This window comes from Gorilla gorilla, chromosome 7 (assembly GCF_029281585.2).
Source record: "Gorilla gorilla gorilla isolate KB3781 chromosome 7, NHGRI_mGorGor1-v2.1_pri, whole genome shotgun sequence".
Taxonomy (NCBI): Eukaryota; Metazoa; Chordata; class Mammalia; order Primates; family Hominidae; genus Gorilla; species Gorilla gorilla.
The window spans coordinates 146,250,350-146,277,789 of record NC_073231.2 but is presented as its reverse complement, the minus strand read 5'-3'; the positions used below and the strand labels follow the sequence as shown (position 1 = coordinate 146,277,789).

At 42.4% G+C, this 27,440-nt stretch overlaps 1 protein-coding gene across 3 annotated transcripts in view; it reads left to right on the top strand.

Moving 5' to 3' along the window:
* The window catches only part of TRAPPC9 (trafficking protein particle complex subunit 9), a 730,192-nt gene that overhangs the window by 18,960 nt on the left and 683,792 nt on the right, over window positions 1–27,440 (top strand). For 2 of the 3 annotated variants that reach the window (XM_004047569.5, XM_055349566.2), the window contains exons 3-5: window positions 1,591–1,736; window positions 5,593–5,721; window positions 14,306–14,332. In XM_004047569.5, the coding sequence (XP_004047617.3) occupies window positions 1,591–1,736; window positions 5,593–5,721; window positions 14,306–14,332 (302 nt within the window). The remainder of the gene's footprint in view (window positions 1–1,590; window positions 1,737–5,592; window positions 5,722–14,305; window positions 14,333–27,440) is intronic. The other variant, XM_019032441.4, reaches the window with a different exon arrangement.

The following is a 27,440-nucleotide window of genomic DNA, read 5'->3' as shown; positions in this document are numbered from 1 at the left end:
TGGTAGGAGGGGAGGCCAGAGCCGTGGGAGGGGCTAGCTATGGACTGCATGCCTCTCCCTATGACTGAATTGAGGATCCTGTGAAAGGTTTGCAGTGGGGGAGGAACACAGACTGATTTGTGCTTTGGGAAGGACACTCTGGCTGTGTGTGTATAGAAGCAATGAAGCGGAAGGGGGTGCAGAGTGAGGAGTCAGAGACTAGGCGGAGGCTGCTGAGGTGACTGCTGTTGGGGTGGGAAGAGCAGCTCAGATGCTTTCTTTTCTTTTCTTTTCTTTTTTTTTTTTTGAGAGTCTCACCCTGTCCCCCAGGCTGGAGTGCAGTGGCGTGATCTCGGCTCACTGCAACCTCCGCCTCCCGGGTTCAAGTGATTCTCCTGCCTCAGCCTCCTGGGTAGCTGGGACTACAGGCGCGTGCCACCATGCCCGGCTAATTTTTTGTATTTTTAGTAGAGATGGGGTTTCATGGTGTTAGCCAGGATGGTCTCGATCTCCTGACCTTGTGATCCTCCCGCCTCGGCCTCCCAAAGTGCTGGGATTACAGGCGTGAGCCACTGCACCCTGCCAGATGCTGTATTTTCTTAGGGGGAGGGTCTGTTAGCAGGGGCCATCCTGACACTGCCTTGTGGCCAGGAAGGAGACAAATGAAGGCTGGCGTTTCTTTTTCTTTCTGCATCTGCCTTACGTTGTGATTTTTGTTTAAAACTTATTCAGAATGGAAACGCTAAATTCCAGAGTAACAAAGAGTTTGTTGAACTCGTTAGAGTTAGACATGATAGGATTTAACATTGTATTGAGATGTGTCAATAACATTCATTTACTTAGAAACGTCACATCTTCTGGATTTCCAGAGGAGTTTTATTCTTGATAAGTTTGCTTTCTTGATGAGGGAAAGTTTAATCCAGCTGCAGTTTTTCTTTTAAAAAAAATCATCTATCTTAAGAAATATAACATTTAAAGGTTAGAAGTATTTAAAAATGATAAAAGGAATACTTTGGTACAGTTTCTTTGGTTTCTGAGTTGATTAGGGACTCAGAAGCCTTTGCATTATTTAGTGGTATATCCTTGCCAATATTTAAAGAGCTGTTAGTGAGCACCCCAGGCCCTGCTCTCTGGAAGCTTTCCTAAAGCTTGCCCTGCAATAGCGAGGATGAATGTCTTGTTTGCTAAAGCCAAGTGGTTGGCTAATAAGACTCAGCATAGCTCTCTTTATAAAATAATAAGAGGTTTGATGTTAAGAAGTGGAAGATAATTGATTTTTTAAAAAAGCTGAAACATAAACTTCCTTATGCTAATGTTACAACTGGAAAATCTAAAAAGAAAAATCCAACGGTAACATTGCCTACGTGAAAGACATGGTAGAAGTCCTTATGTACCGATCACCTTTAAATAAATTGCTTGGCAGTACATTTTTGAAATCAAGACCACTCCAGCTCACATAACTGGCAATGATTATTGCTGACTTAAAATTATAGAGCCTACAGTTGCCTTCTTAGCATTTTTAGTAGTGAGAGAATTGAATAGTGCTTAGTCAGAGTGCTTTCTGGGTGGGAGTTGTGTAGTAATAAGGATACATTTTCATGTATTTTCTAGACATTACAAGAAGCGGTGCCAAGGCCGCATGCGGAAGCACGTGGGGGACCTGTGCCTGCAGGCAGGGATGCTGCAGGACTCCCTGGTGCATTACCACATGTCGGTGGAGCTGCTGCGTTCTGTGAATGACTTTCTGTGGCTTGGAGGTAAGATGAGCTGATGGAGATGATCTGATATGTAATTGTTTAAACTGTTATTTAAAATGAGAGGCTGGGTGCGGTGGCTCACGCCTGTAATCCCAGCACTTTGGGAGGCTACGGCAGGCCAAATATGAGGTCAAGAGATTGAGACCATCCTGGCCAACATGGTGAAACCATGTCTCTACTAAAAATACAAAAATTAGCTGGGCGTGGTGGCATGCGCCTATAGTCCCAGCTACTCGGGAGGCGGAGGCAGCAGAATTTCTTGAACCAGGAGGTAGAAGTTGCAGTGAGCAGAGGTTGCGCAACTGCACTCCAGCCTGGCAACAGAGCGAGACTCCATCTCAAAAAAAAAAATAAAATAAAATAAAAAAAGAAATGAGAGGAAACGGCAGAAGAAAGTCCCCAAAAAGAAGGGATGAGGGAGGAAAAGCAGCCAGCCTGTGCTGGTTGCCACGAGCAGTGGCCTGGGATGCTTCCCTGCTGTATCTGCTGCCCTCCTTCCACCCTGCCATGCGTCCTCTGAAGGAGGCCCTGCCCACGCTTTCCCTTTTCCTCTGTTCTTAGTATACCTTGCCCTCTGCTTTGGATGCCGTTCCCCATGATCTTCACCTCTTAGACTCCTCCCTCAAAACCTCCTCCATGTGTCACATGATGAATGGATAAACGAAATGTGTTATGGACATACAGCGGAATATTATTCAGCCATGAAAAGGAGTGAAATTGTGATACCACTGCAGCACGGATGAACCTTGACAACTTTGTGCTAAGTGAGAGAAGCCAGGCATGAAAAAGGCCGCAGATTGTATGATTCTATATATATGAAGTGGCTAGAATAGGCAAATCTATAGAAGCAGAAAGTAGACAACTGGTTCTAGGGGCTGGGAGGAGGGGGAATGGGAAGTGACAGTTAACGGGCATAAGGTTTCTTTCTGGGGTGATGAAAATGTTCCAGAGTCAGTTAGTGGTGATGGTTGCACAGTTGTGAATATACTAAAAACTGCTGACTTGCACACTTTAAGCGGGTGAATTATATGGTATGCGAACTCTATGTCAATCTTAAAAATTAAAAGAAAGGCAAGAAGAAATCCTACTTCAAAGCACAGCCATCTCTGATCCTCCGCAGCAGTAGGCAGAGCGGGTGCTCTGCCTGAGGTGTTGCTGACACTTTGTGCTGGAATCGGATGTCTGTGTGTGGTCTTCCCTTTGGGGACTGCGCCTCCTGGAGGTGGTCCTGGGAGGATGGACTGGCTGCGTCCATTGCCTGACATGTTGCAGTTGCTCCCTAAATGCTTGTTAAGTGAACAATGTGTGGGTAAGGACTAAAACAGTGTTCTTTCGTTGAGGTTGACAGTTTAGCAAGGACACCTGTCAGCCACTTATGATAATACAAGTCGGAATGAAGTAATGAGGTGAGTTCTGTAACAGAAGTTTAATGGGGTGCTGTAGAACATATTAAATATAACAAATTCTTTCGTTCTTGGGGACGGAGTCTCGCTCTGTTGCCCAGGCTGGAGTGCAGTGGCATGATCTTGGCTCACTGCAATCTCCGCCTCCTGGGTTCAAGCGATTCTCCTGCCTCAGCCTTCCGAGTAGCTGGGACTTACAGGCATGCACTACCACACCCGGCTAAATTTTCTATTTTTAGTAGAGACGGGGTTTTGCGATGTTGGCCGGGCTGCTCTTGAACTCGACCTCAGCTGATATGCCTGCCTTGGCCTCCCAGAGTGCTGGGATTACAGGCATAAGCCACTGTGCCCAGCCAAATATAAGAAATACTTCAAACGGCCAGGCACGGTGGCTCATGCCTGTAATCCCAACACTTCTACAAAAAATAAAAAAATAAAAAAACCTTACTTCACCTAACTTCTACAAAACAAAATTAAAAAACATTAACTGGGTGGAGACCAGCCTGAGCAACACAGGGAGACCTCACTTCTACCAAAAAAAAAAAAATAAATAAAATAAAATAAAATAAAATATAAAAACATTAGCTGAGCTTGGTGGTCTGTGCCTGTAGTCCCAGCTACTTGTGAGGGTGAGGCAGGAGGATCGCTTGGGCTCAGGAGGTCAAGGCTGCAGTGAGCCACGATCGCACCACTGCACTCCATCCTGAGCAAGAGTGAGACTTTGTCTCTTAAGAAAAAACCAAAATAAAACTTAAAATGGACTTAAATTTAGTTTTTTTAAAGAGGCTAGGGAAATAGAAGTGGGGAAAGAAAGGGAGTAAGAATTAGGGGTGGAAAAGAAAAGAGAATCAGATAAAGGATTATGCAGGCTGAGAAAGACATAGTTTTACTTGGTTTTCTTGAAAGAGCGTTGTCTCCCTAAGTACTCCTTATTGTATCAATTAGAGAATCTGTGCATCTCCCAGTGGGCTCTGAGACTAGGACATGTGCAGCAGGTGCTTCTCCAGAAAGACTGGTACTGCCCATATGCCTTCCCCATGCGGCACTGGACTGGATGAGGAGGGCTCCTAAAGGGCACACAGAGAAGGACGGTGCTGTGTGCCGTGGGCCTCTTCCATGCTCAGCCTCTCAGAAGTGGACAGTGGAGTTGTCCCCAAGCTACTTAGACCTGACATCACAGCAGACTGAATGTAGAAGCCGATAGAAGATCCAGCTGACTTGTATTAGCTCTGATATTAAAGAAATGTGTGAACATGTCAAATAATGCCATTCCTCCAGTATTTTATTTTTGTTTTGGAAAACAATTATTTTTCATAAAACTGTTAACACGTGACAAGCTTATTATTTTATTTTTTATTTTTATTTTTTTGAGTCAGAGTCTGGCTCTGTCGCCCAGGCTGGAGTGCAATGGCGTGATTTCAGCTCACTGAAACTTCCATTTCCCAGGTTCAAGCGATTCTCTTGCCTCAGCCTCCCGAGTAGCTGGGGCTACAGGTGTGTGTTATCATGCCTGGCCAATTTTTGTATTTTTAGTAGAGTCAGGGTTTCACCATGTTGGCCAGGCTGGTCTTGAACTCCTGACCTCAAGTGATCCACCCACCTTGGCTTCCCAAAGTGCTGGGATTACTGGCATGAGCCACTGCGTCTGGCCTATTTTAAGAGGAATTAATACATAAATACTTAAATCCTTTTCTCAGTTTTATTTTCCAATATGGTAAATATCTACAGGTGTAACCCACATCACAAAAAAAGCTCTTTGTGATCCTAAGTCATTTTTAAGAGCATCAAGGAGTTTTTAGACCAAAAGTTTAAGGACCACTGAATTAATGGATAAAGATGATAGAGATGAATACTGCGGCACACCTTGTAAGGCATGTGGCATAGCTGGAGATTATTAGGTTGTTACGTCATGAGAGAAGAACGGACTGTGTAGCGAGTTAGTATGGCTGTTTTTGAGGAAGAGGGAGGTCTACAGCCTCAAAAGGAGCAGATGCCTATGGGGTGCGTGGTCTGGAAAGGCATTCTGGTCTTGCTTTGGTGCTATTACTGTGAAATATTTTCAATCCAGGGCACTTTCTGTTATACATCTCTGTAGCTCCAGAACCTGGCGCAGTCTGCCACACAGTTTGTGCAGGAATGCCGGCCACGTGAATGGATGAACGCAGAGGCTGGCCTGTTTTACGTGTGCACTCAGCCCTGCAGGGAAACCTTGAGTGTGGTGAGAGTGTTCTGTGTTGCCTGCCTGGACGTGGGCATGGGAAAGACAGGTGGCAAGTTGCCATTTGCAAAAAACTAGTGATCTTTAGGTTTGATCTTTGTTTTGGGAGAAAAATTGGCATTTCCAAATAATCCACCTGTTTAAATCATTCTTAGTTACTGTAGTTTGAGCTAATGAAGGGTCACTGACTTGACTAATGATGCTGGTTTTTGTTTTTTGTTTTCTTAATGCCCAGCTGCCCTGGAAGGATTGTGTTCAGCTTCTGTCATCTATCACTATCCTGGTGGAACTGGTGGGAAGAGTGGAGCTCGGAGGTTCCAGGGCAGCACCCTTCCTGCTGAAGCAGCCAACAGACACCGGCCAGGTGAGCTCAGCCCTTTTTCCGGCCTCTGCTCACTTGCAGTCTTTAAATAAAGCAGACTCATTTGTTACTTTTTCCTTTGAGTTAGGACTAATATTTAAATAAACTGTAAAATCTGTTGAATCAGTAATTTTTTTTTTTTTTTGAGACAAAGTCTTGCACTGTTGCCCGGGCTGGAGTGCAGTGGCACAATCTTGGCTCACCGCAGCCTCCACCTCCCAGGTTCAAGCAATTCTCCTCCCTGAGCCTCCTGACTAGTTGAGATTACAGGCGCCCGCCACCACACATGGCTAATTTTTTGTATTTTTAATAGAGGCGGGGTTTCACTATGTTGGCCAGGCTGGTCTCGAATGCTTGACCTCGTGATCCACCCGCCTCGGCCTCCCAAAGTGCTGGGATTACAGGCGTGAGCCACCGTGCCCTGCCCAGAAATCTTGTATGAGACATTTTGTTCTGATTTTATTGAATACTTTCAATCTTACTGAATACCACTAATGGGTTAGAATGATTGGTTGATTTCTGGAATACTTGTGTAAAATTTCCTGGTAGAACAGACTTGAGGTTCTGTGTCTAAGTCTTTTTTATAATTTTATGTATTAGGAGAAGCTAGTCCCAGAGGTCAATTTTAATAAGCTGATTCAGGGCCTGGGAGCAGTTTCTTATTTTATTGGCTGATGACATTCTCTCAATGAGTTGTTTGATTTGCTTATGCTTGGTAGAACCAATGAAGAGTGAGAAAACTTCTTGGGTGGAGCAGACCCACGAATGCTGAATGAACATGAACATTTTGGTCCTTGATGAATGAACCTGCCTTTAATGGCTCAGGATTTCATCATCATGTTGCATAGGTCACAAAGAAGGAAGCAACAAAATAATGAAAGCAGGGATTTATTGAAAACGAAAGTACACTCCATAGTGTGGGAGTGGGCCGAGCAGCGGGCTCAAGGGCACGGATACAGAATCTTCTTGGGTCTAAATACCCACTAGAAGTTTCCCATTGGCCACTTCATGCTCACCTCTTGTAAATGAAGTGGTAGCCTGCAGTTAGTCTGATTGGTTGTGGAAAGCAGCCACTCAGAGGCTGAAGTTAACAAAGGTCACACTCCTTGCAAACATCTGATTGGTTGCAAAAAGCAACCAATCTGAGGCTAACGTGAAGTTACAAAGTTATGCTTCTATGCAAATGAAAAGTAGACAAAGTTATACTTCTCTGCAAACTAAGACTGCACCCGCAATCAGTCTGATTGGTTCCGGACAGCCAGTTTCCCATCTGCCATGCAGAAAAGGTCAAAGGGAGCAGCCTCTGGTCCTTTTGTTACTTAGTCATGGAAGGTTAGGGTTTTCCTTTCAATTTAGTTGTAGGAAGTCTGTGTGAAACAACCTTAGGTTCTTTGCCTCTAGATCCTATTCTTCTGCCTCAGGCTTATCTTTTTTGTGATTGAGAAAATTTTGATTTTTTTCCTGTATCTGTAATAGATGATAAAAGTAAAAACGTTGATTTGACATCAGTCACTTTTCCTTTATAGATTGACTACAAGGGGACATTGTTGAATAGATTATGTGTGTTTTTGTTTTTGTTGTTGTTGTTGTTGTTGTTGTTGTTGTTTGAGACAGAGTCTCGCTCTGTCACCTGGGCTGGAGTGCAGTGGCTCAATCTTGGCTCACTGCAACTTCTACTTCTTGGGTTTTAGTGGTTCTCCTGCCTCAGCCTCCCGAGTAGCTGGGATTACAGGTGCCCGTCACCACACCTGGCTAATTTTTGTAAATTTCAGTAGAGATGCAGTTTCACCATGTTGGGCAGGCTGGTCTTGAACTCCAGACCATAAGTGATCTGCCCGCCTCGGCCTCCCAAAGTGTTGAGATTACAGGTGTGAGCCACCGCTCCTGGCCTGTGTGTTTTTTTGAGACAGAGTCTTGCTCTGTTGCCCAGGCTGAAGTGCAGCAGCACGATCTCAGCTCACTATAACCTCTGCCTCCCGGGCTCAAGTGATTCTTGTGTCTCAGCCTCCTGAGTAACAGGATTACAAGTGTGTGCTACCATGCCCAGCTAATTTTTGTAGAGACGAAGTTTCGCCATGTTGGCCAGGCTAGTCTCCAACTCCTGACTCAAGTGATCCACCCGCTTCAGCCTCCCAAAGTGCTGGGATTACAGGTGTGAGCCACTGTGCTTGGCCGATTATGCTGTTTTAATATATAAATAAATGTGTTTGTATTTCAACAAAATTGTATGATTAATAGTTGGCAGTCCTTTGGGAAGTATTTTTTTGTAAGACACTTAGGCTATTTACTGACTGAAATATAGAGACATGACTTTTTTTTTTTTTGGATACAGAGTCTTGCTCTGTTGCCCAGGCTGGAGTGCAGTGGCGTGATCTCGGCTCACTGCAACCTCCGCCTCCTGGGTTCACGCCATTCTCCTGCCTCAGCCTCCCCAGTAGCTGGGACTACAGGCGCCCGCCACCACGCCTGGCTACTTTTTTGTATTTTTAGTAGAGACAGGATTTCACCGTGTTAGCCAGGATGGTATCGATCTCCTGACTTCATAATCTGCCCGCCTCGGCCTCCCAAAGTGCTGGGATTACAGGCGTGAGCCACTGTGCCCGGCCAGATGTGACTTTTATGATTATAGGGTTGGTATAGATTAAGGTGGCTTTTGGTATAGTGCAAAATCCAAAGACTAGGAGAAAGCTTTGCCACTGATTGCTAGAAGAACAAATTCTCTGGGTCTCAACCTCACTACCTGTAGAATGAAGAGAGTGGGCCAGATGCTCGAGTTTTCTTCCTGTTCTAAGATTAGTTTCTATGAGCCTGTGTCTTCTGTTTATATTTAGGGGTGTTAAAGTTTTCGGATTAAATACTGAATACTGTTCCCTTCCTTGAAGCAGATTTCAGTATGTGCTAGCTACACTTTTAGTTATGGTCTCTGAGCATCGTATTTTAAAAAGCCCTGTTGATCATTTCTTATTATGCCAACAATTAAATTTGTTACCTTTTTTTTTTCAGCAACCTGGAAAGACCTTTCTGGCCATAGGTGGCGCTGTTGTACACATATATTTTTAATGTCCTAATTTCTCTGTTGGTGAAAGAAGACTTAGACAAGGCTTCCTTCATTTGAATTTTGCTGTTGTTGTTGTTTAATGCTTTAGAATAGCACTATGTCCATTATATTTGGATACCTGGAAAAGTATTCTAGTTATTTTTATTATGTCATTTCAGCATGAAAATTTCAGATGTGCAATGTGGACAGTGGTGAAATTGAACTTTTCTTCCAATGTCAGAAGCCAGTTAGCCATGATTTATAAAAGAGATAGAAACCATCTGGAGCACCTTAAAGCTGAAAAGAATCTGGAACTCCCTGATTATTGCACCCAGTTTTGCATGTTTGCTAGTGGGTGGTGTTGTGGTGTCGTGGAAAAGCCTCGTTCATCTGGCTTGTGTCTGAACGCAGGTCCTACAGTTCTTTCTCAGGTGCCCCCCACCTCCTCGCTCTGCATCTATGAGCAGGGGCTCCTAATTTCTGCTTTGTAGAATTGTGAGAATTAGAGAGAATGTGTGCAAAATGTTTAGCATGGCGGTCATCTCATAAAATATCTCACGACCATTAGCTATTATTTTATATGAAGTCATCATTTTATAGTGTTTGGGAATTACTAAGGCATTGAAATAGGAAAAATGTTTTCGTGAAGAGAGACTCAGGAAATGAAGGAAATATTTGAGGTGGGTCAGTAGTTTTTATTTATTTATTGTCTTTTTGAGATAGAGTCTCACTCTGTCGCCGAGGCTGGAGTGCAGTAGCTCACTGCAACCTCTGTCTCCTGGGTTCAAGCAATTCTCCTGCCTCAGCCTCCCGAGTAGCTGGGATTACAGGCACCCACCACTACGCCCGGCTAGTTTTTATATTTTTAGTAGAGATGGGGTTTCACCATGTTGGCCAGGCTGGTCTTGAACTCCTGACCTCAGGTGATCCGCCTGCCTTGGCCTCCCAAAGTGCTGGGATTACAGGCGTGAGCCACTGCGCCCGGCGAGGAGGGTCAGTAGTTCTTATACCCATAATTTAGCTGCAGGTTTAGAGACATGGCCATCTTGACCATGTAGCCATCTTGACCCTACCCAAGCCACAGAATTATTTGTGGATTAGTATATGTTGGGGCTTAAAGGGGCCCAATAAAAACACCCCTGTTTTCTTCAACAACCAATTGAGAGACGAGACAAGAGTAAGGTAGAGAATAAAAATGCCGCCCTTATTAGTGATGAAACCACATTCTCTGCCGGGCATGGTGGCTCACATCTGTAATCCTAGCACTTTGGGAGGCCACAGTGGGTGGATCGCTTGAGCCCAGGAATTTGAGACCAGCCTGGGCAACATGGTGAAATCCTATCTCTACAAAAAATACAAAAAATTAGCCTGGGATGTTGGCATGTGCCTGTAGTCCCAGCTACTCAAGAGGCTGAGTTGGGAGGATTGCTTGAGCCCAGGAGGCAGAGGTTGCAGTGAGCTGAGATTCTGCCACTGCACTCCAGCCTGGGCTACAGGGCGAGACCTTGTCTTAAAAAACAAAAAACAACCCCCACGTTTTCCATGAACTTGAGGGATGCAGAAAAATGGGCATCCTACTACTGTGTGTCCAAGATCTGGTGGCTCTGGGCCACAGCAGACCTTCCTACGAGGGGCCCTCACCCTGTCAGCCATAGGCATGGCGGAGCAGAACATCCCGTGTGCTTCCTGAGAGCAGCACCCAAGGGTGAAAGAAGGGGTTCACATGCCCAGCTTGTCTCCCAAACTCATCTTATACCTCACTCCACTTGGGTGGGGGAGGAATGGGGGTGGGCAAGAGGTCAGTGGTGCTTAGGACAAAGCCTTTATTATGGAAACCAGAGGAGTGAAGAGCAAGTGCCATCTTCCCCCCTCAGTTTAAATAGGTCATGGGGTGACAGTTCTTTCTTTGTAACACAGAAATAAGGATATCCTTTGCTATTTAGACTAGTAAGGAAATACAAAGGATGATTAGAAGGGAGATTTGTAAAATCACTGTAACAGATAACATTTTTTTTTTTTTTGGGATGGAGTCTCACTCTGTCATCCAGGCTGGAGTGCAATGTCGTGATCTCGGCTCACTGCAACCTCTGCCTCCCGGGTTCGAGTGATTTTCCTGCCTCAGCCTCCCAAGTAGCTGGGATTACAGGCGCCTGCCACCTCGCCCAGCTAATTTTTGTATGTTTAGTGGAGATGCGGTTTTGCTATGTTGGCCAAGCTGGTCTCGAACTCCTGACATCAGGTGATCTGCCCACCTCGGCCTCCCAAATTTCTGGAATTACAGGCGTGAGCCACCACACCCAGCTGATAACATCTGTTGAACATTTAAAATGTGCTACACACATTTTATTTATTTTTATTTTTATTTTTTTGAGATAGAGTCTCACTCTGTTGCCAGGCTGGAGTGCAATGGCGCAATCTTGGCTCACTGCAACCGCTGCCTCCCGGGTTCAAGCAATTCTCGTGCCTCAGCCTCCCGAGTAGCTGGGATTACAGGTGTGCACCACCATGACCAGCTAATTTTCGTATTTTTAGTAGAGATGTGGGTTCACCATGTTGTCCAGGCTGGTCTCAAACTCCTGACCTCAAGTGATCCACCCACCTCGGCCTCTACACACATTTTACATAAACCAATTTAACCCTTTAATCTTCACAACAACCAGGTAAGGTAGGTTGGATTATTATCCCAGTTTTACAGATGTGGAAACTGAGGCATAGACAGGTTGAGGAACTTGACCAAGGTTATGGAGCTAGTAAGTGGCAGAGCTGGGATTTAAATCCTGGCAGTTGGCCAGGTGCAGTGGCTCACACCTGTAATCCCAGCATTGGGAGGCCAAGGTGGGCAGATCACGAGGTCAGGAGTTCAAGACCAGCCTGGCCAATATGGTGAAACCCCGTGTCTACTGAAAATACAACAACAACAACAACAACAAATTAGCTGGACGTGGTGGTGCGCACCTGTAGTCCCAGCCACTTGGGAGGCTGAGGCAGAAGAATCGCTTGAACCTGGGAAGCGGAGGTTGCAGTGAGCCGAGATTGTGCCACTGCACTCCAGCCTGGGCGACAGAGTGAGACTCTGTCTCAAAAAACAAACAAACAAACAAACAAAAAACAGAAAAACAAAAAACAAAACAAAAAACCCCTGGCAGTCGGGCTGAGCGTCAGTAGATTGGCTTCCGGGGTTTAGAGGTATCAGCATATCTACAGTTCCATGTGTACATCTATACATCAGTCAGGGGGTTGGCCAGTGTGGAAAGGGTGGGACAGAGAGAGTTATGCAGCGCTGGCATTTGTGTCTTGGCCACTGTCCACAGAGTGCACTGCGGTTTGCATTAATCATTTGTGTAGGCAGCAGGTTTCTCCCTGTAACAGAACTTTAGTCCATCAAATTCATCTAGAAAACTGTTCAGAGAAAGTGGAGTTTTCTAGATGAACTTGATTTGTATTTCAACAAAATACAACTACTGAATTCTGTTTCAGGGAAGGGAGTGGTATTCAGTTCCCCATCTGAACACTTTAATGCCCCTAAATATAAACAAAAGATGAGGCTCACAGAGGCTTACCTTAGAACAGGAACAAACTGAAGCATCGGCCCACTCTCTTCATTTTACAGGCAGGGGTGATGGTGTGCGGCTTTGTTATTCAGGTGTCAGGATCCTGCTGTAGAGGTGACAACCACTAGAAAAGGGCCTAGAAACCAGCATTTGGTGTGTGAGGGCATCCTCTGTAATGGTCCCAAATGAGACGTATGGACCTGATTTCTACTTATCTCCTGCCTGTGATTTGGCCTTTGAAGAGAAAATGTGCTGTTCGTTGAACCCTGATATTTTGGTCTGATTGATAATTTTGTGTCTCCCGTTACATTAATAGTTAAACCTCCAGTTTTCCTACACTGGTCTCTTACAAGTTTGGTTAATGTGAAATCAGTCCACTAGAGGCTGATGATACTAATAGTCAAATGATTGATGATTGTGATAATAACTCTGGGGCATCAAAAGTTTAACTCATATCCCCTACCTAAAGGACATGGCATAGTATAATATATTTGGCCAGGTTCTTCACAGAACAAAACGTTTGTAGGGTTATCTGGAAATCCAGACTTCCTCAAGGTCTCTGCAGCTGAACGTCTGCTCAGTGCAGACCTTGGACCTGGTGTCGTGGCGTGTGTGGCGGTGGGGCTTCCCTTGGCTCCTCTGGGCTTCAGTCTCCCCATAGGCAGGGAGGGTTAATATCTGTTTATTTTGTAGGGTTGCTCTGAAGGTCATACATGATATTTGTTAAGCATCGTGCTTGGCATAAAGGTGTTATTCAATGGAAAACACCTGTCTTTTATTTTAATGGTGGCGTCAAGATTGCAGTGATTTTTAGTCTGCATTTACAAACAGAGATGGCTGTACACAAAATAGCTCTTAAATAGCACCGTAATCATGGGGCCTCTTCTCTGTATAGACAATTGAATACATGTGCTATTTCCATAAGATTATTGGGACATACCTTTTTGAATCTTCTTAACATGTTTAAAAATGAAAATAGCTAATGATAAACATGACTCTTGGAACCAGTACCCCTTGAGGTGTGTTTTGCCATGATGGGAAATTGCATTCTATAGAGAAGTTGAATTGGATCACACAGATGTTTGGGTAGTTTAGCAGACCGCCAAGGCTTTCAAAAGTTTCTTCATAATAGTGAAGTTAATAGTTTTGTATTTTAAGCTAACTACAAAGCTACCTTCTAAAAGCTGGAAATCTTTAACTTGATGAAGTGTCCAGTTATTCTGTGTGTGTGTGTGTGTGCGTGTGTGTGTGTGTGTGAGAGATATATATATAGAGAGAGATGTATTTTAGGGGGGTTGTGAAAAGTTCCACAGAGCCACTGGCACCTTTTCTCCCCCATTCTAGGCTGCTGACATACATTTGCACAAATAATAATCCTTTGTCACTTGGCTTATTTGTGGAAATAAGGAATTGTCATACTTGTTTAAGAAGAGCTGGCAGGCTGGGCATGGTGGGTCATGCCTGTAATCCCAGCAGTTTGAGACCAGCCTGGCTAACATGGTGAAACCCGTCTCTACTAAAAATACAAAAAAAAAAAAAAAAAAAAAAAAAATTAGCCGGTCGTGGTGGCACACGCCTGTAGTCCCAGCTACTTGGGAGGCTGAGGCAGGAGAATTGCTGGAACCTGGGAGGCAGAGGATGAAGTGAGCTGAGATCATGCCACTGCACTCCAGCCTGGGCAACAGAGCAAGACTCTGTCTCAGAAAAAAAAAAAAAAGAACTGGGAACATGAACATAGAAAGTGGGAAGGCAGAGAGGTGAGGAGGCACTTAACAATTTGTTTAGGGTATGAGTAATAGTAGCTTTTCTTTTCTCTTTTCCTGTCTGAAGCAAAAAGGCACCAAACTTGTAACATACTGTTCCTCAGAATTGCTTTTCTGATCAGATACAAGTCAGATTTTTCTCTAGGCTATGTGAATTATGAAATGTGTTTTAATAGTTATTTTTAAAAGTAGTTTTGTTTTCCAAATAAAATACCATAATCTGTTCTTTCTTCCAGGGGCACAGGAAGTTCTCATTGATCCAGGTACATGATCTATGTGTTTAGTTTCTTTTGGTTATTTTTTTAAGTGCTTGTTTCATGGTGATGTGAATGAATGGTTAAAATTTCTGGATGATGCTCTTTGGAACATTCTGATTTAAGTAACTTTAAATCAGAACTGTTAAAAGCTTGATGATTGATTGGTGGGTCCTTGCTTGATGGGCACCCCGTTGCTTTATGTTGTCTGTTGAAGAGGAGGCTTCTTCCTCTAGCATGGCTAAGTGAATGATTTGAGAATTGTGCCTTTAATTCTTTGAATGCATTGAGCATGTTTGTCCTGTTAATTTTGAATTCATTTGTAATCACGACTTTGCTCTGATTTGTGGCTTGTGCTCCCTTCCACGTGAGTTAATTCTCTACTGCATTTCGTCTGTGTGTTCTTAACAGGGAAAGAAATCTCGTAGTTTTTACAAAGGCAGGTTTTTCTTCCCCTTGTAATATCTTCTGTAATTAATACAGCAAAAACCTCTTTTATTACAGTGCTTAATTATTTCATGATGAGCTCTATTATTTTCTGACTTAATGAGAAACAATGACAGGGTAAATAATACAAAATGAAAACAGTCTAGAATTGAAATCAGATGGCTGTGCTTACACAGGCTTTGTGACTAACACATTCGCTTTCATCTCCTCGTGCATCTTGGCTCTGAAATGAAGTTGCCTCAGGTTTGCAGGCGTTGGTTTTAACATTTGCATTCACTCCTTTCTCTAGGCCGTGGCTAAGTTTCCTGATGGGGTTTGTGGAATGTGTAGAGAAAGGACAACAAATGCTTAGTTTTGGTTTCAGGAGACCTGAGTTGCTGATGAGAAGGCATCTGGGGGACAGTCAGGCGGGCAGACTTTATGCCACTGAAGAGCTGAAAGCCCCGCCAACACTGATGACAAATGAAATGGATGTTGAATGTACTGGTATTTGACCAGTATGAGTTGCTGAGCCCCAGTTTGGCTGGTTATACGTGCTATAAAATACTGAATTGCAGTGTGTCAATCACATTAGTTGTAGGAGAATTAGATGTGTACACCATATAGAAGTAGCTTAGAGCTATAAGAAAAATCAGGCGTTTGTTGAGATAAGGCATTTAAAAAAGATTTCCGACGCTTTTCAAGATAAGGTTGTGTAGAGGTGAAATTGAGTTTAGAGTGTTGGGAGGAAAAGTGAGGAGATTCTGTGGGGCTTTGTTATTCAAGGGTGCATCAAGGTTCTGCTGTAGAGGTGAAAACTGCCAGGAAGGACCCAGAAACCAGTGTTTGGTATGTGGGGACATCCTCTGTAATGGTCCCAAATGAGAAACGTGTGGACCTGACTTCTCTTTACCAATGGGAGAGCAAGTAAAGAGAATGAGATGCCGTCCTGGCCCCACATTCTGGTTCCTGCCTTCCAGGCCACCCCAGTTCCTGCTAATGCCTTCTGGCCTCTGCTCGTGGGGACCTTTGTATCAGGACTGACTCGCTACTGAAATCATATCTGTCTTTCAAGCGTTGGTCCTTTCTAAACCCTTGCAAATGTGTTAGCAGTGACAGTGCTGGTAGGGAATCTTCCTAGCTCCTAGGAGCAATGCAATTTGATTCTCCACAGCCTCTCTATCTGAATAGCTAACACTCTCTCAGGGGTTGTAAAATTGTTCAGCTCCCGGAAAACCCATTCACGTGAAGCTATCACAAAATTACCTCACTTTCATTTGATTTTTGAGTTTTAAATGGACATAATGTTTGAAGCAAGCTGTTTCCAAATTTTTTTCCTACCCGCTTTCCCCACCACCGTTTCCAAAACCGGAAGAAGAGTTTCACGGTTTTCGGGGGCTCCTCCGTCTCTCATCCTAAGAACTAAGCTTCCCCTCCCAGCATTTCTAGCAGCTAGGCCTTTGTGTTCTTTATCTGCATTTTTAAAGTGGAATGATTCTTAAAACTCTTTTTTCTTGTGCTTTTTTTCTTTCATTTCTTTCCTTTTTTTTTTTTTTTGGAGACAGGTTCTCACTCTGCCGCCAAGGCTGGAGTGCAGTGGCTATTCACAGGCGCGATCCTAGCTCACTGCGCCCTTGAACTCCAGGCAATTCTGCCACCTCAGCCTCTGGAGTAGCTGGGACTACAGGTGTGTGCCACCATGCCCAGCTAATTTTTTAATTTTTTCATAGAGATGGGGTCTCTCTATGTTGACCCGGCTGGTCCTGGCCTCAAGCAATCCTCTCACCTTTGCCTCCCAAAGTGATTACAAACATGAGCCACTGTGCCTGGCATCTTTTTTTTTTTTTTAATTTAATTTCTAAACATTTCGTGTACATTCAGCAACTACTTTACGTAAAATGATCTTTTGGATAATTTTAGTTGACTCATAATTGCTTTTTCCGTTTTCGTGTGGAGGAGAGTTTCTTCTTCCTGTAATAAAAATGAGCAGTTTGCACTTATTAAGTGAGAGACACTGTTCTAAGGTGCTTTTTTTTTTTTAAAAAAAAACAAACAAACTAGTTTTAATGCAGTTTACCTATTTAAAGGGTAAAATCCAGTCATTTTTAGTATATTTACAAAGTTGTGCAACCCTCACCACAATCAGTTTTAGGACATTCTCATAACCCCAGCAGGAAGCCATGTACCTGTTAGCAGTCACTCTCCTTTGTCTATGTCCTTCCCTTACCCCTAAGCAACTAGTAAGCTATTTTCTTTCTCTATTATTTGCCTGTTCTGGACATCTCATATGAATGGCATCATACATATAATGGTATGTGGTTTTTGTGACTGGCCTCTTTCACTTACTGTATGTTTCAAGCTTCATCCGTATAGCACGTGACAGTATGCATTTCTTTTTCTTCTTGCAGAATAATATTCCATTCTGTGTATATATATATGTATACATATGTGTGTATATATGTATATATGTATACGTGTATATGTGTATATATATGTATATGTGTATATGTGTATATATGTGTGTATGTATATGTGTTATATATGTGTATGTATATGTGTATGTATATGTGTATATATATGTGTGTGTGTGTGTGTGTGTGTGTGTGTGTATATATGCCACATTTTGTTTTTCCATATTCCATCAGTTGATGGACATTTGTATCATTTGTACCGTTTGGCTATTATGAATAATGATGTTATAAGCATTTGTGTGGACATATGTTTGTTTGATTTATTTATTTATTTGTTTTTTGAGATGGAGTTTCATTCTTGTTGCCCAGGCTGGAGTGCAATGGTGCGGTCTTGGCTCACTGCAACCTCCGCCTCCTGGGTTCAAGCGATTCTCCTGCTTCAGCCTCCCAAATAGCTGGGATTACAGGTGCCCACCACCATGCCTGGCTGATTTTTTTTGTGTTTTTAGTAGAGAAGGGGTTTCACCATGTTGGCCAGGCTGGTCCTGAACTCCTGACCTCAGGTGATCCCGCCTCAGCCTCCCAAAGTGCTAGTATTATAGGTGTGAGCCACTGTGCCTGGCCCATATGTTTTAAATTCTATTATGTGTATGTCTAGGAAGGGGAGTTGCTGGGTCATGTGGTAACTCAACGTTTAACTTTTTCAGAAACTGCCAAATTGTTTTCCAAAGTGGCTGTACCACTTTACATTACTACTAGCAATGAATGCAAGTTCTAATTTCTCTGCATCCTTGTCAATACTTGTTACCTTTTTGATTGTGGCCATCCTGATGGATGTGACCTGGTGTCTCATTGTAGTTTTGGTTTGCATGTCCCTCGTAGCTAATGATGTGCATCTCTTCATGTGATTATTGTCATCTCTATATTTTCTTTGAAAAAATATCTATTTAGATAGTTACCAATTTTTAAATTGGGTTGTCTTTTTGTCTTTTTATTGTTGAGTTGTAACAGTTTTTTTTTTTTTTTGAGACGGAATCTTGCTTTGTTGCCCAGGCTGGAGTGCAGTGGTGTGATCTCGGCTCACTGCAACCTCTGCCACCTGGGTTCAAGCGATTCTCTTGCCTCAGCCTCCTGAGCAGCTGGGATTATAGACACATGCCACCACGCCTGGCTAATTTTTGTATTTTTAGTAGAGATGAGGTTTCACCATTTTGACCAGGCTGGTCTCAAACTCCTGACCTCAGGTGATCCGCCCACCTCGGCCTCCCAAAGTGGTGGGATTACAGGCGTGAGCCACTGCACCAGGCCAGTAACAGTTTTTTATATATTCTATATATGAGTCCTTCGATATATGATTCGCAAAACTTTTCTTTCATTCTGTGTGTTATCTTTTCATTTTCTTGATATGGTGTCCTTTGAAGCCAATACAAGTTTTAAATTTGGATGAAATCCAGTTTATGTTTTCTTTGTTCCTGTGCTTTTGATGTCATATCTACGACTTAAGGTGCTCTATATAAACTTTACACCTAAAACAATTTAATCTTCACGATTCTAGGAGACAGGTACTGTTGTTATCCCTAGTCTATAAATGGGGAAACTGAGATGCAGGAAGGTTTTCTGACTCGTTGAGGGTCATAGCTAGTAAGTGGTGATGTGGGCATTCAGACTCATGAGTTTGCACCCAGGATTTATCCTCTTAACCACCATACTCTATTGCTTTTTTTAGGGAATCATTTACTGAAAACTCTTTGCTTATTTGATTTCTTGCCCGTTTTTTTTTTTTTTTTTTGTCATGAGGGACCTTATCTCTTCATTCACCTTGCAGAATTCAGCGTAGGTTTATTTTTGGTCGAATGTAGGCAGAATCATTGCTATCAGTTAATTTCTGCATTACTTACTCTGCAGTGGTGATCACTGCTAGTTGAGCTAACAAAGTCATTTAAGGCTTTTCTGGTCATCACACTAATAAAGGTAGTGTCGTGACTACAGAAAGTTCAAAAACAGTATTTGATTGATTCCATTTCGTTAACTAAAGGAAAAAAATCCCCAGTGTTGACACAGATTGTAAGCCTTTCCAGAATAGGGTCGTTGTCTTCCTTTTTTTCCTGTTGTTCCCTGGCGCAGTGCCTGGCATAGTGCCTCATTGTCCAGCGGATTAGCTAGAGTATGGCGGTCTTAAGTCACTGTGTACAATGACAGAATTTTGACAACAGTATCTGTTGTTTGTTTCACAAGGTAAAAATCATATAGAAATATCTCTCAGATGTATAGAAAAAGCCTGGAATTTTGTAAAGACTTCCAGAAAACAAAAACATACAAAGGTATTTTCACTGCTTTTAGATGTCTTAGACGTATTATGGTTACACAACAGAGTAAATTCGTTAACTAGATTTGACAAGTCATGTAATATTGATTACCTGTCATAATTTAAAATATTCTGGCTCCATTAAAGTAATTAGTGCCCATGAGTAAGCAAAAATAAGCTAACATTTATATGCAGCATGGGGGTAGACTTTATATATATGTGTGAGCATATATATATATGCATGAGCATGTATTTCCGTCTTTCAGAGGATTTGGCAGCTTTTCAACAATATTCTAACTTTAGAATTCTATTTAAAAAATCATCACTGTGGCTAGTGCACTTTGGGCTGAGTTTATCCTGTCTTATGCACAGAATTCCACTGTCTCCTAGGGAAAGGTTTCCTTCCATTATATTGAGTTAATATCTGAATTACAGGAGCTGTGATTTCTTGAACTCCTGGCCTTAAGTGAGCCTCTTGCCTCAACCTCCCAAAACGCTAGAATTTAGGCGTGATCCACATTACCTGGCTGGGGCTGTAATTTCTAGGCCTTTTCCTCTCCATGTGTTTAAAGTTGACTATCAAATGTGATTTTCCCTTTGTTTGTTGGGTTTTCATTGGTCAACTAGAACTTTTGAAAATGAATTTGTTTTTATATGTTATACAAATTTCCCTAGGAACTTGATGGGTTTTTGCTTTTAAGTTTTCAATTTATGAAAAATATACTCTTATTTATAAGTTATTTTTCACTAGATATTTGTTTATCTCTTTATACATTTTTTAAGGAGTAGGTGTGCATGTTTAAAAAATAACTTATGCATGTAACAAACCTGCACATGTACCCCTTGAACATAAAATAAAAGTTGGAAAGAAAAAAAAATGTAAAAACAAAATCATGTTTTTTCCTTATTGTAAAAGTCATCTTCATTATACAGAATTTAGAAAATAAAGGTAAAGAAAGTAAATAAATTTAAAAATTACCCATACCTCCCCCACCCCAGGTAGGTTGTAGTAAATTTTGAAATTGGGAAGTGTAAGTCTTCTGAATTTGTTCTTTTCTTCTCAAGATAGTTTTGGTTATTCTGGATCCTTTGAATTTCCGTATGAATTTTAGGATCAGATGGTCATTTTCTACAAAGAATCCAGCTGGGATTTTGATAGAGATTTGATAGAGATTCTCCAAACTGTTGATCAGTTTGGAGAATATTGCCATTTTAAGAAGATTATATCTTGTAATCCATGGACATGGGATGTCTTTTCAACATTTACCTTCTTTAATTTTTTTTAGCCAATGTTTTGAGTTTTCAGAACATCATTTTATACTTTTTTTGGGGGTTAAATTTTTTGGGTTAAATAAAAAGTATTTTATTCTTTTTCATGCTATTGTAAATGGAATTGTTTTCTTAATTTCATTGTCACATGGTTCATTGCAAGTATATGGAAACACAATTTTTTGTGTATTGGTTTTATATCCTTCAAATTTGTGGAACTCATTTCTTAGCTCTAAAAGTTTTTTTAGTGGATTTTTTAGGATTTTCTAGAGGCAGGATCATGTCATCTGAAAAGAGACAGAGTTTTTCATCCTTTCTCTTTTTTTTTTTTTGAGACGGAGTCTCACTCTGTCCCCCGGGCTGGAGTGCAGTGGCGCAATCTCGGCTCACTGCAAGCTCCGCCTTTCGGGTTCACGCCATTCTCCTGCCTCAGCCTCCCGAGTAGCTGGGACTATAGGCGCCCGCCACCACGCCCGGCTAATTTTTTTGTATTTTTCGTAGAGACGGGGTTTCACCGTGTTAGCCAGGATGGTTTTGATCTCCTGACCTCGTGATCTCCCCTCCTCGGCCTCCCAAAGTGCTGGGATTACAAGCGTGAGCCACCGCGCCTGGCGTCTTCCTTTCTAATTTGGATGACTTGTCTTATCCTTGATTGTAGGGGGAGTCTTTTATCATGAAGCATGATGGTAGCTGTGGGTTTTTCACAGATGCCCTTTATCAGGTTGAGAACATTCCCTTCTATGCCTTGTTTTTTTTTGAGATGGAGTCTGGCTCTGTCGCCCAGGCTGGAGTGCAGTGGTGCGATCTCAGCTCACTGCAAGCTCTGCCTCCGAGGTTCACGCCATTCTCCTGCCTCAACCTCCCCACCAGCTAGGACTAGAGGCGCCCGCCACCACGCCTGGCTAAATTTTTTTTTTTTTTTTGGAGACGGAGTCTCGCTCCGTCGTCCAGGCTGGAGTGCAGTGGCGTGATCTCAGCTCACTCTTACCTCCGCCTCCTGGGTTCATGCCATTCTCCTGCCTCAGCCTCCCGAGTAGCTGGGACTACAGGTGCCCGCCACCACGCGTGGCTAATTTTTTTGTATTTTCAGTAGAGACGGGGTTTCACCGTGTTAGCCAGGATGGTCTCAATCTCCTGACCTCCTGATCCACCCACCTCGGCCTCCCAAAGTGCTGGGATTACAGGCGCGAGCCACCGCGCCCGGCCAATTTTTTTGTATTTTTAGTAGAGACGGGGTTTCACCGTGTTAGCCAGGATGATCTCGATCTCCTGACCTTGTGATCCACCCGCCTCCGCCTCCCAAAGTGTTGGGATTACAGGCGTGAGCCACCGCGCCTGGTTAGCCTAGTTTGTTGAGTGTCATCACGAAAGGGTGTTGAATTTATCAAATGCTTTCTTTGTGTCTGTTGAGATGATCATGTGGTTTTGTCCTTTATTCTACGAATTTTCAGACATTAAACTAACCTTAGATTCCTGAGCTGAATCCCACTTGATCATGTTGTATAAACCTTTTTATATCATGCTGGATTCAGTGTGCTAGTATTTTATTGAGGATATTTGCATCTGTCTGTCTGTCTGTCTATCTATCTATCTATCTATCTATCTATCTATCTATCTATCTATCTGTTTTTTTGAGATGGAGTCTCGCTTTGTCGTCCAGGCTGGAGTGCAGTTGCATGATCTCGGCTCACTGCAACCTCTGCCTCCCAGGTTCAAGCGATTCTACTGCCTCAGCCTCCCGAGAAGCTGGGACTACAGGCATGTGCCACCGCTCCCAGCTAATTTTTGTATTTTTAGTAGAGACAGGGTTTTATCATGTTGGCTAGGCTGCTCTTGAACTCCTGACCTCAGTCAGTCCACCTGCCTTGGCCTCCCAAAGTGCTGGGATTACAGGTGTGAGCCACTGCGCCCGGCCTTGCGTCTATATTAATAAGAAATGTGGATCTGTAGTTTTCTTTTGATGTCTGTTTCTGGTTTTGGTATTAGGGCAACATTAGCCTCATATAATGAATTGGTTAACGTTCCTTCCTCTTATGTTTTCTGGAAGAGTTTATGAAGAATTGGTGTTAATTTGTCCTTAAATATTTGGTAGGATTCACCATTGAAGACAGCTGTACCTGGCCTTTCTTTATTTTTATTTTTTATTATACTTTAAGTTTTGGGATACACGTGCAGAATGTGCAGGTTTGTTATATAGGTATACATGTGCCATGGTGGTTTGCTGCACCCATCAACCCATCATCTGCATTAAGTATTTCTCCTAATGCTGTCCTTCCCCTAGCCCCCCATTCCCTGACAGGCCCTGGTGTGTGATGTTCCCCTCCCTGTGTCCATGTGTTATCATTGTTCAGCTCCCACTTATGAGTGAGAACATGTGGTGTTTGGTTTTCTGTTCCTGTGTTAGTTTGCTGAGAATGATGGTTTCCAGCTTCATCTATGTCCCTGCAAAGGACATGAAGTCATCCTTTTTTATGGCTGCGTAGTATTCCATGGTGTATATGTGCCACATTTTCTTTATGCAGTCTATCATTGATGGGCATTTGGGTTGGTTCCAAGTCTTTGCTATTGTGAACAGTGCTGCAATAAACATACATGTGCATGTGTCTTTATAGTAGAATGATTTATAATCCTTTGGGTATATACCCAGTAATGGGATTGCTGGGTCAAATGATATTTCTGGTTCTAGATCCTTGAGGAATCGCTACACTGTCTTCCACAATAGTTGAACTAATTTACACTCCCACCAACAGTATAAAGGCATTCCTATTTCTCCACATCCTCTCCAGAATCTGTTGTTTCCTGACTTTTTAATGATCGCCATTCTAACTGGCGTGAGATGGTATCTCATTGTGGTTTTGATTTGCATTTCTCTAATGACCAGTGATGATGAGCTTTTTTCGTATGTTTGTTGGCCGCATAAATGTCTTCTCTTGAGAAGTGTCTGTTCATATCCTTCGCCTTTGCTGACTTTTTGATGGGGTTGTTTTTTTCTTGTAAATTTGTTTAAGTTCTTTATAGATTCTGGATATTAGCCCTTTGTCAGATAGATAGATTGCAAAAATTTTCTCCCATTCTGTAGGTTGCCTGTTGACTCTGAAGATAGTTTCTTTTCCTGTGTAGAAGCTCTTTAGTTTAATTAGATCCCATTTCTCAATTTTGGCTTCTGTTGCCACTGCTGTTTTAGTTATGAAGTCTTTGCCCATGCCTATGTCCTGAATGGTATTGTCTAGGTTTTCTTCTAAGATTTTTATGATTTTAGGTCCTACCTTTAAGTCTTTAATCCATCTTGAGTTAATTTTTGTATAAGGTGTAAGGAAGGGGTCCAGTTTCAGTTTTCTGCATATGGCTAGCCAGTTTTCCCAACACCATTTATTAAATAGGGAATCTTTTCCTCATTGCTTGTTTTTGTCAGGTTTGTCAAAAATCAGATGGTTGTAGATGTGTGGCATTATTTCTGAGGCCTCTGTTCTGTTCCATTGGTCTATATATCTGTTTTGGTACCAGTACCATGCTGTTTTGGTTACTGTAGCCTTGTAGTATAGTTTGAAGTCAGGTAGCGTGATGCCTCCAGCTTTGTTCTTTTTGTTTAGGATTGTCTTGGCTATTTGGGCTCTTTTTTGGTTCCATATGAAATTTAAAGTAGTTTTTTAAAATTTTGTCAAGAAAGTTAATGGTAGCTTGATGGGGATAGCATTGAATCTATAAATTACTTGGGGCAGTATGACCATTTTCATGATATTGATTCTTCCTATCCATGAGCATGGGATGTTTTTCCATTTGTTTGTGTCCTCTCTTATTTCGTTGAGCAGTGGTTTATAGTTCTCCTTGAAGAGGTCCTTCACATCCCTTGTAAGTTGTATTCCTAGGTATTTTATTCTCTTTGAAGCAATTGTGAATGGGAGTTCACTCATGATTTGGCTCTCTGTCTATTATTGTGTGCCTGGCTTTTCTTTCTGAGAGATTTTTTGATTATTGATTCAATCACTTTACTTGTTATGGGTCTATTTAGATTTTCTAGATCTTCTTGAGTTGGGTTTAGTAGTTTGTGTCTTTCTGGGAATTTGCCCAACTCATCTAAATTAGATAATTCATTGGTGTATAATTGTTCATAATATCGTCTTACAATTTATTTCTGTAAGGTTGGTAGTAATGTCTATTCTTTCAGCTCTGATTTTAGTAACTTGATTCTTCTCTCTTCTTAGCTAGTTCATAATTTTGTGGTTGTTTTAAGAATGAACTTTTGGTTTTTGTTGACTTTTCTCTATTGTTTTTCAATTCCCCCTTTCATTTATTTCTGCTCTGATCTTTATTTCCTTTCTTCTGTTTGCTTTGAATTTAATTTTCTCTTCTTTTTCTAGTTTCTTAGGTTGTTGACATGAGCTCTTTCTTCTGGTTTAAGAGACAAGGTCTTGCTCTGTCGCCCAGGGTAGAGTGCAATGGTACAGTCATAGTTCACTATAGTCGTCTCCTGTGCTCAAGTGATCCTTCAGCCTCAGCCTCTGAGTAGCTAGGACTTCAGGTATGCACCATGCCTGCCTACTTTTTAAATTTTTGTAGAGATGGGGTCTCTCTATGTTACCAAGCCCGGTCTTGGACTCCTGGCCTCAAGTGATCTTCTCACCTCTGCTTCCCAAACTTCTGGGATTATGGATGTGAGCCACTGCACCTGGCCTGTTTTTAAAAAATGTAAGTATTTATAGCTACAAATTGCCCTCTATGCACTGCTTTTGTGGCATATCATTTTTAGTATATTATGGCTTTGTTTTCAGCTCAAAGTATTCTTTTTCTTTTCTTTTTTTTTGTGTGACAGAGACTCACTCTGTCACCCAGGCTGGAGTGCAGTGGCATGATCTCGGCTCAGTTGCAACCTCCATCTCCTGGGTTCAAGCTATTCTCCTGCCTCAGCTTCCCGAGTAACTGGGATTACAGGTGTGCACCACCACGCCCGGCTAATTTTTTGTATTTTTAGTAGAGATGGGGTTTCACCATGTTGGCCTAGGTCATCTTGAACTCCTGACCGCAAGTGATCTGGCCACCTTGGCCTCCTAAAGTGCTGGGATTATAGGTGTGAGCCACTATACCTGGCCAGTTTTCAGCTCAAAGTATTTTTTTTCCAATTATTTTTATTTTTATTTTCTTCTTCTTATTTTTAGACAAGGTTCTACTCTGTTGCCCAGGCTGGAGTGCAGTGGCGATTACAGCTCACTGCAGCCTAGAATTCCTGGGCTCAAGAGATCCTCCTGCTGCCGCCTCCCAAGTAGCTGAGTCTATAGGCACATGACATCATACCCAGCTAATCAAAGTATTTTCTAATTTCTAGGCCAGGCGTGGTGGCTCATGCCTGTAATCCCAGTACTTTGGGAGGCTGAGGCAGGCAGATCATTTGAGGTCAGGAGTTCAAGACCAGCCTGGCCAACATGGTGAAAACCCATCTCTACTAAAAATACAAAAATTAGTTGGGCATGTTGGCATGTCTGTAATCCCAGCTACTGGGGAGGCTGAGGCAGGAGAATTGCTTGAACCTGGGAGGCAGAGGTTGCAATGAGCCAAGATCGCACCACTGCACTCCAGACTGGGGGACAGAGAGAGAACCTGTCTCAAATTAAAAAAAAAAAGTGTTTTCTAATTTGTCTTGTGATTTCTTCTTTGACCCATTGGTTATTTAGGTGTGTGCTATTTAATTTCCAAGTATTTGTGAATTCCCCAAATTTCATTCTGTTGTTGATATCTAAAATAGTTCTGTTATAAAAAAAGAATTCTGTTGTGGTTGGAGCACACATTTAAATGATTTCAGTTATTTATTTGTTTATTTATTTATTTATTTTGAGACAGGGTCTCTCTCTGTCACCCAGGCTGGAGTGCAGTGGCATGATCATGGCTCATTGCAGCCTCAACCTCTCAGGCTCAAGCAATCCTCCCACCTCAGCCTCTAAAGTAGCTGGGACTACAGGGCCATGACACCATGCCTGGTTAAGTTTTAGATTTTTTGTAGATCTCACTATGTTGCCCATGCTGGTCTCGAACTCCTAGGCTCAAGTGATCTTCCTGCCTTAGCCTCCCAAAGTGCTGGGATTTTTGGTGTAAGTCACTGCTCCTGGCCTTCTTTTTATTTTTATTTTTTAAAAATTTCTACTGTAGAATATTTTTTGGTCATGCTTCTTTTGTCTTCTTTCAGCTTGCTTAAAAACCACAACTTCTTCATATTTCTTCTTGGGTCAATTTCCCTTTAATTCTTTTGATGATGTATCTCCAGTCTTATTCCAGAATTTTTATGTTCCTGGGGAAGAAAAAGAATCAGACCTTCCTTCAAGACTTGGTTCCTTACTGGGTATAAACCCAAAGGACTATAAATCATGCTGCTATAAAGACACACGCACACGTGTGTTTATCGCGGCACTATTCACAATAGCAAAGACTTGGAACCAATCCAAATGTCCATCAATGATAGACTGGATTAAGAAAATGTGGCACATATACACCATGGAATACTATGCAGCCATAAAAAAGGATGAGTTCATGTCCTTTGTAGGGACGTGGATGAAATTGGAAATCATCATTCTCAGTAAACTATCGCAAGAACAAAAAACCAACCACCGCATATTCTCACTCATAGGTGGGAATTGAACAATGAGAACACATGGACACAGGAAGGGGAACATCACACTCTGAGGACGGTTGTGGGGTGGGGGGAGGGGGGAGGGATAGC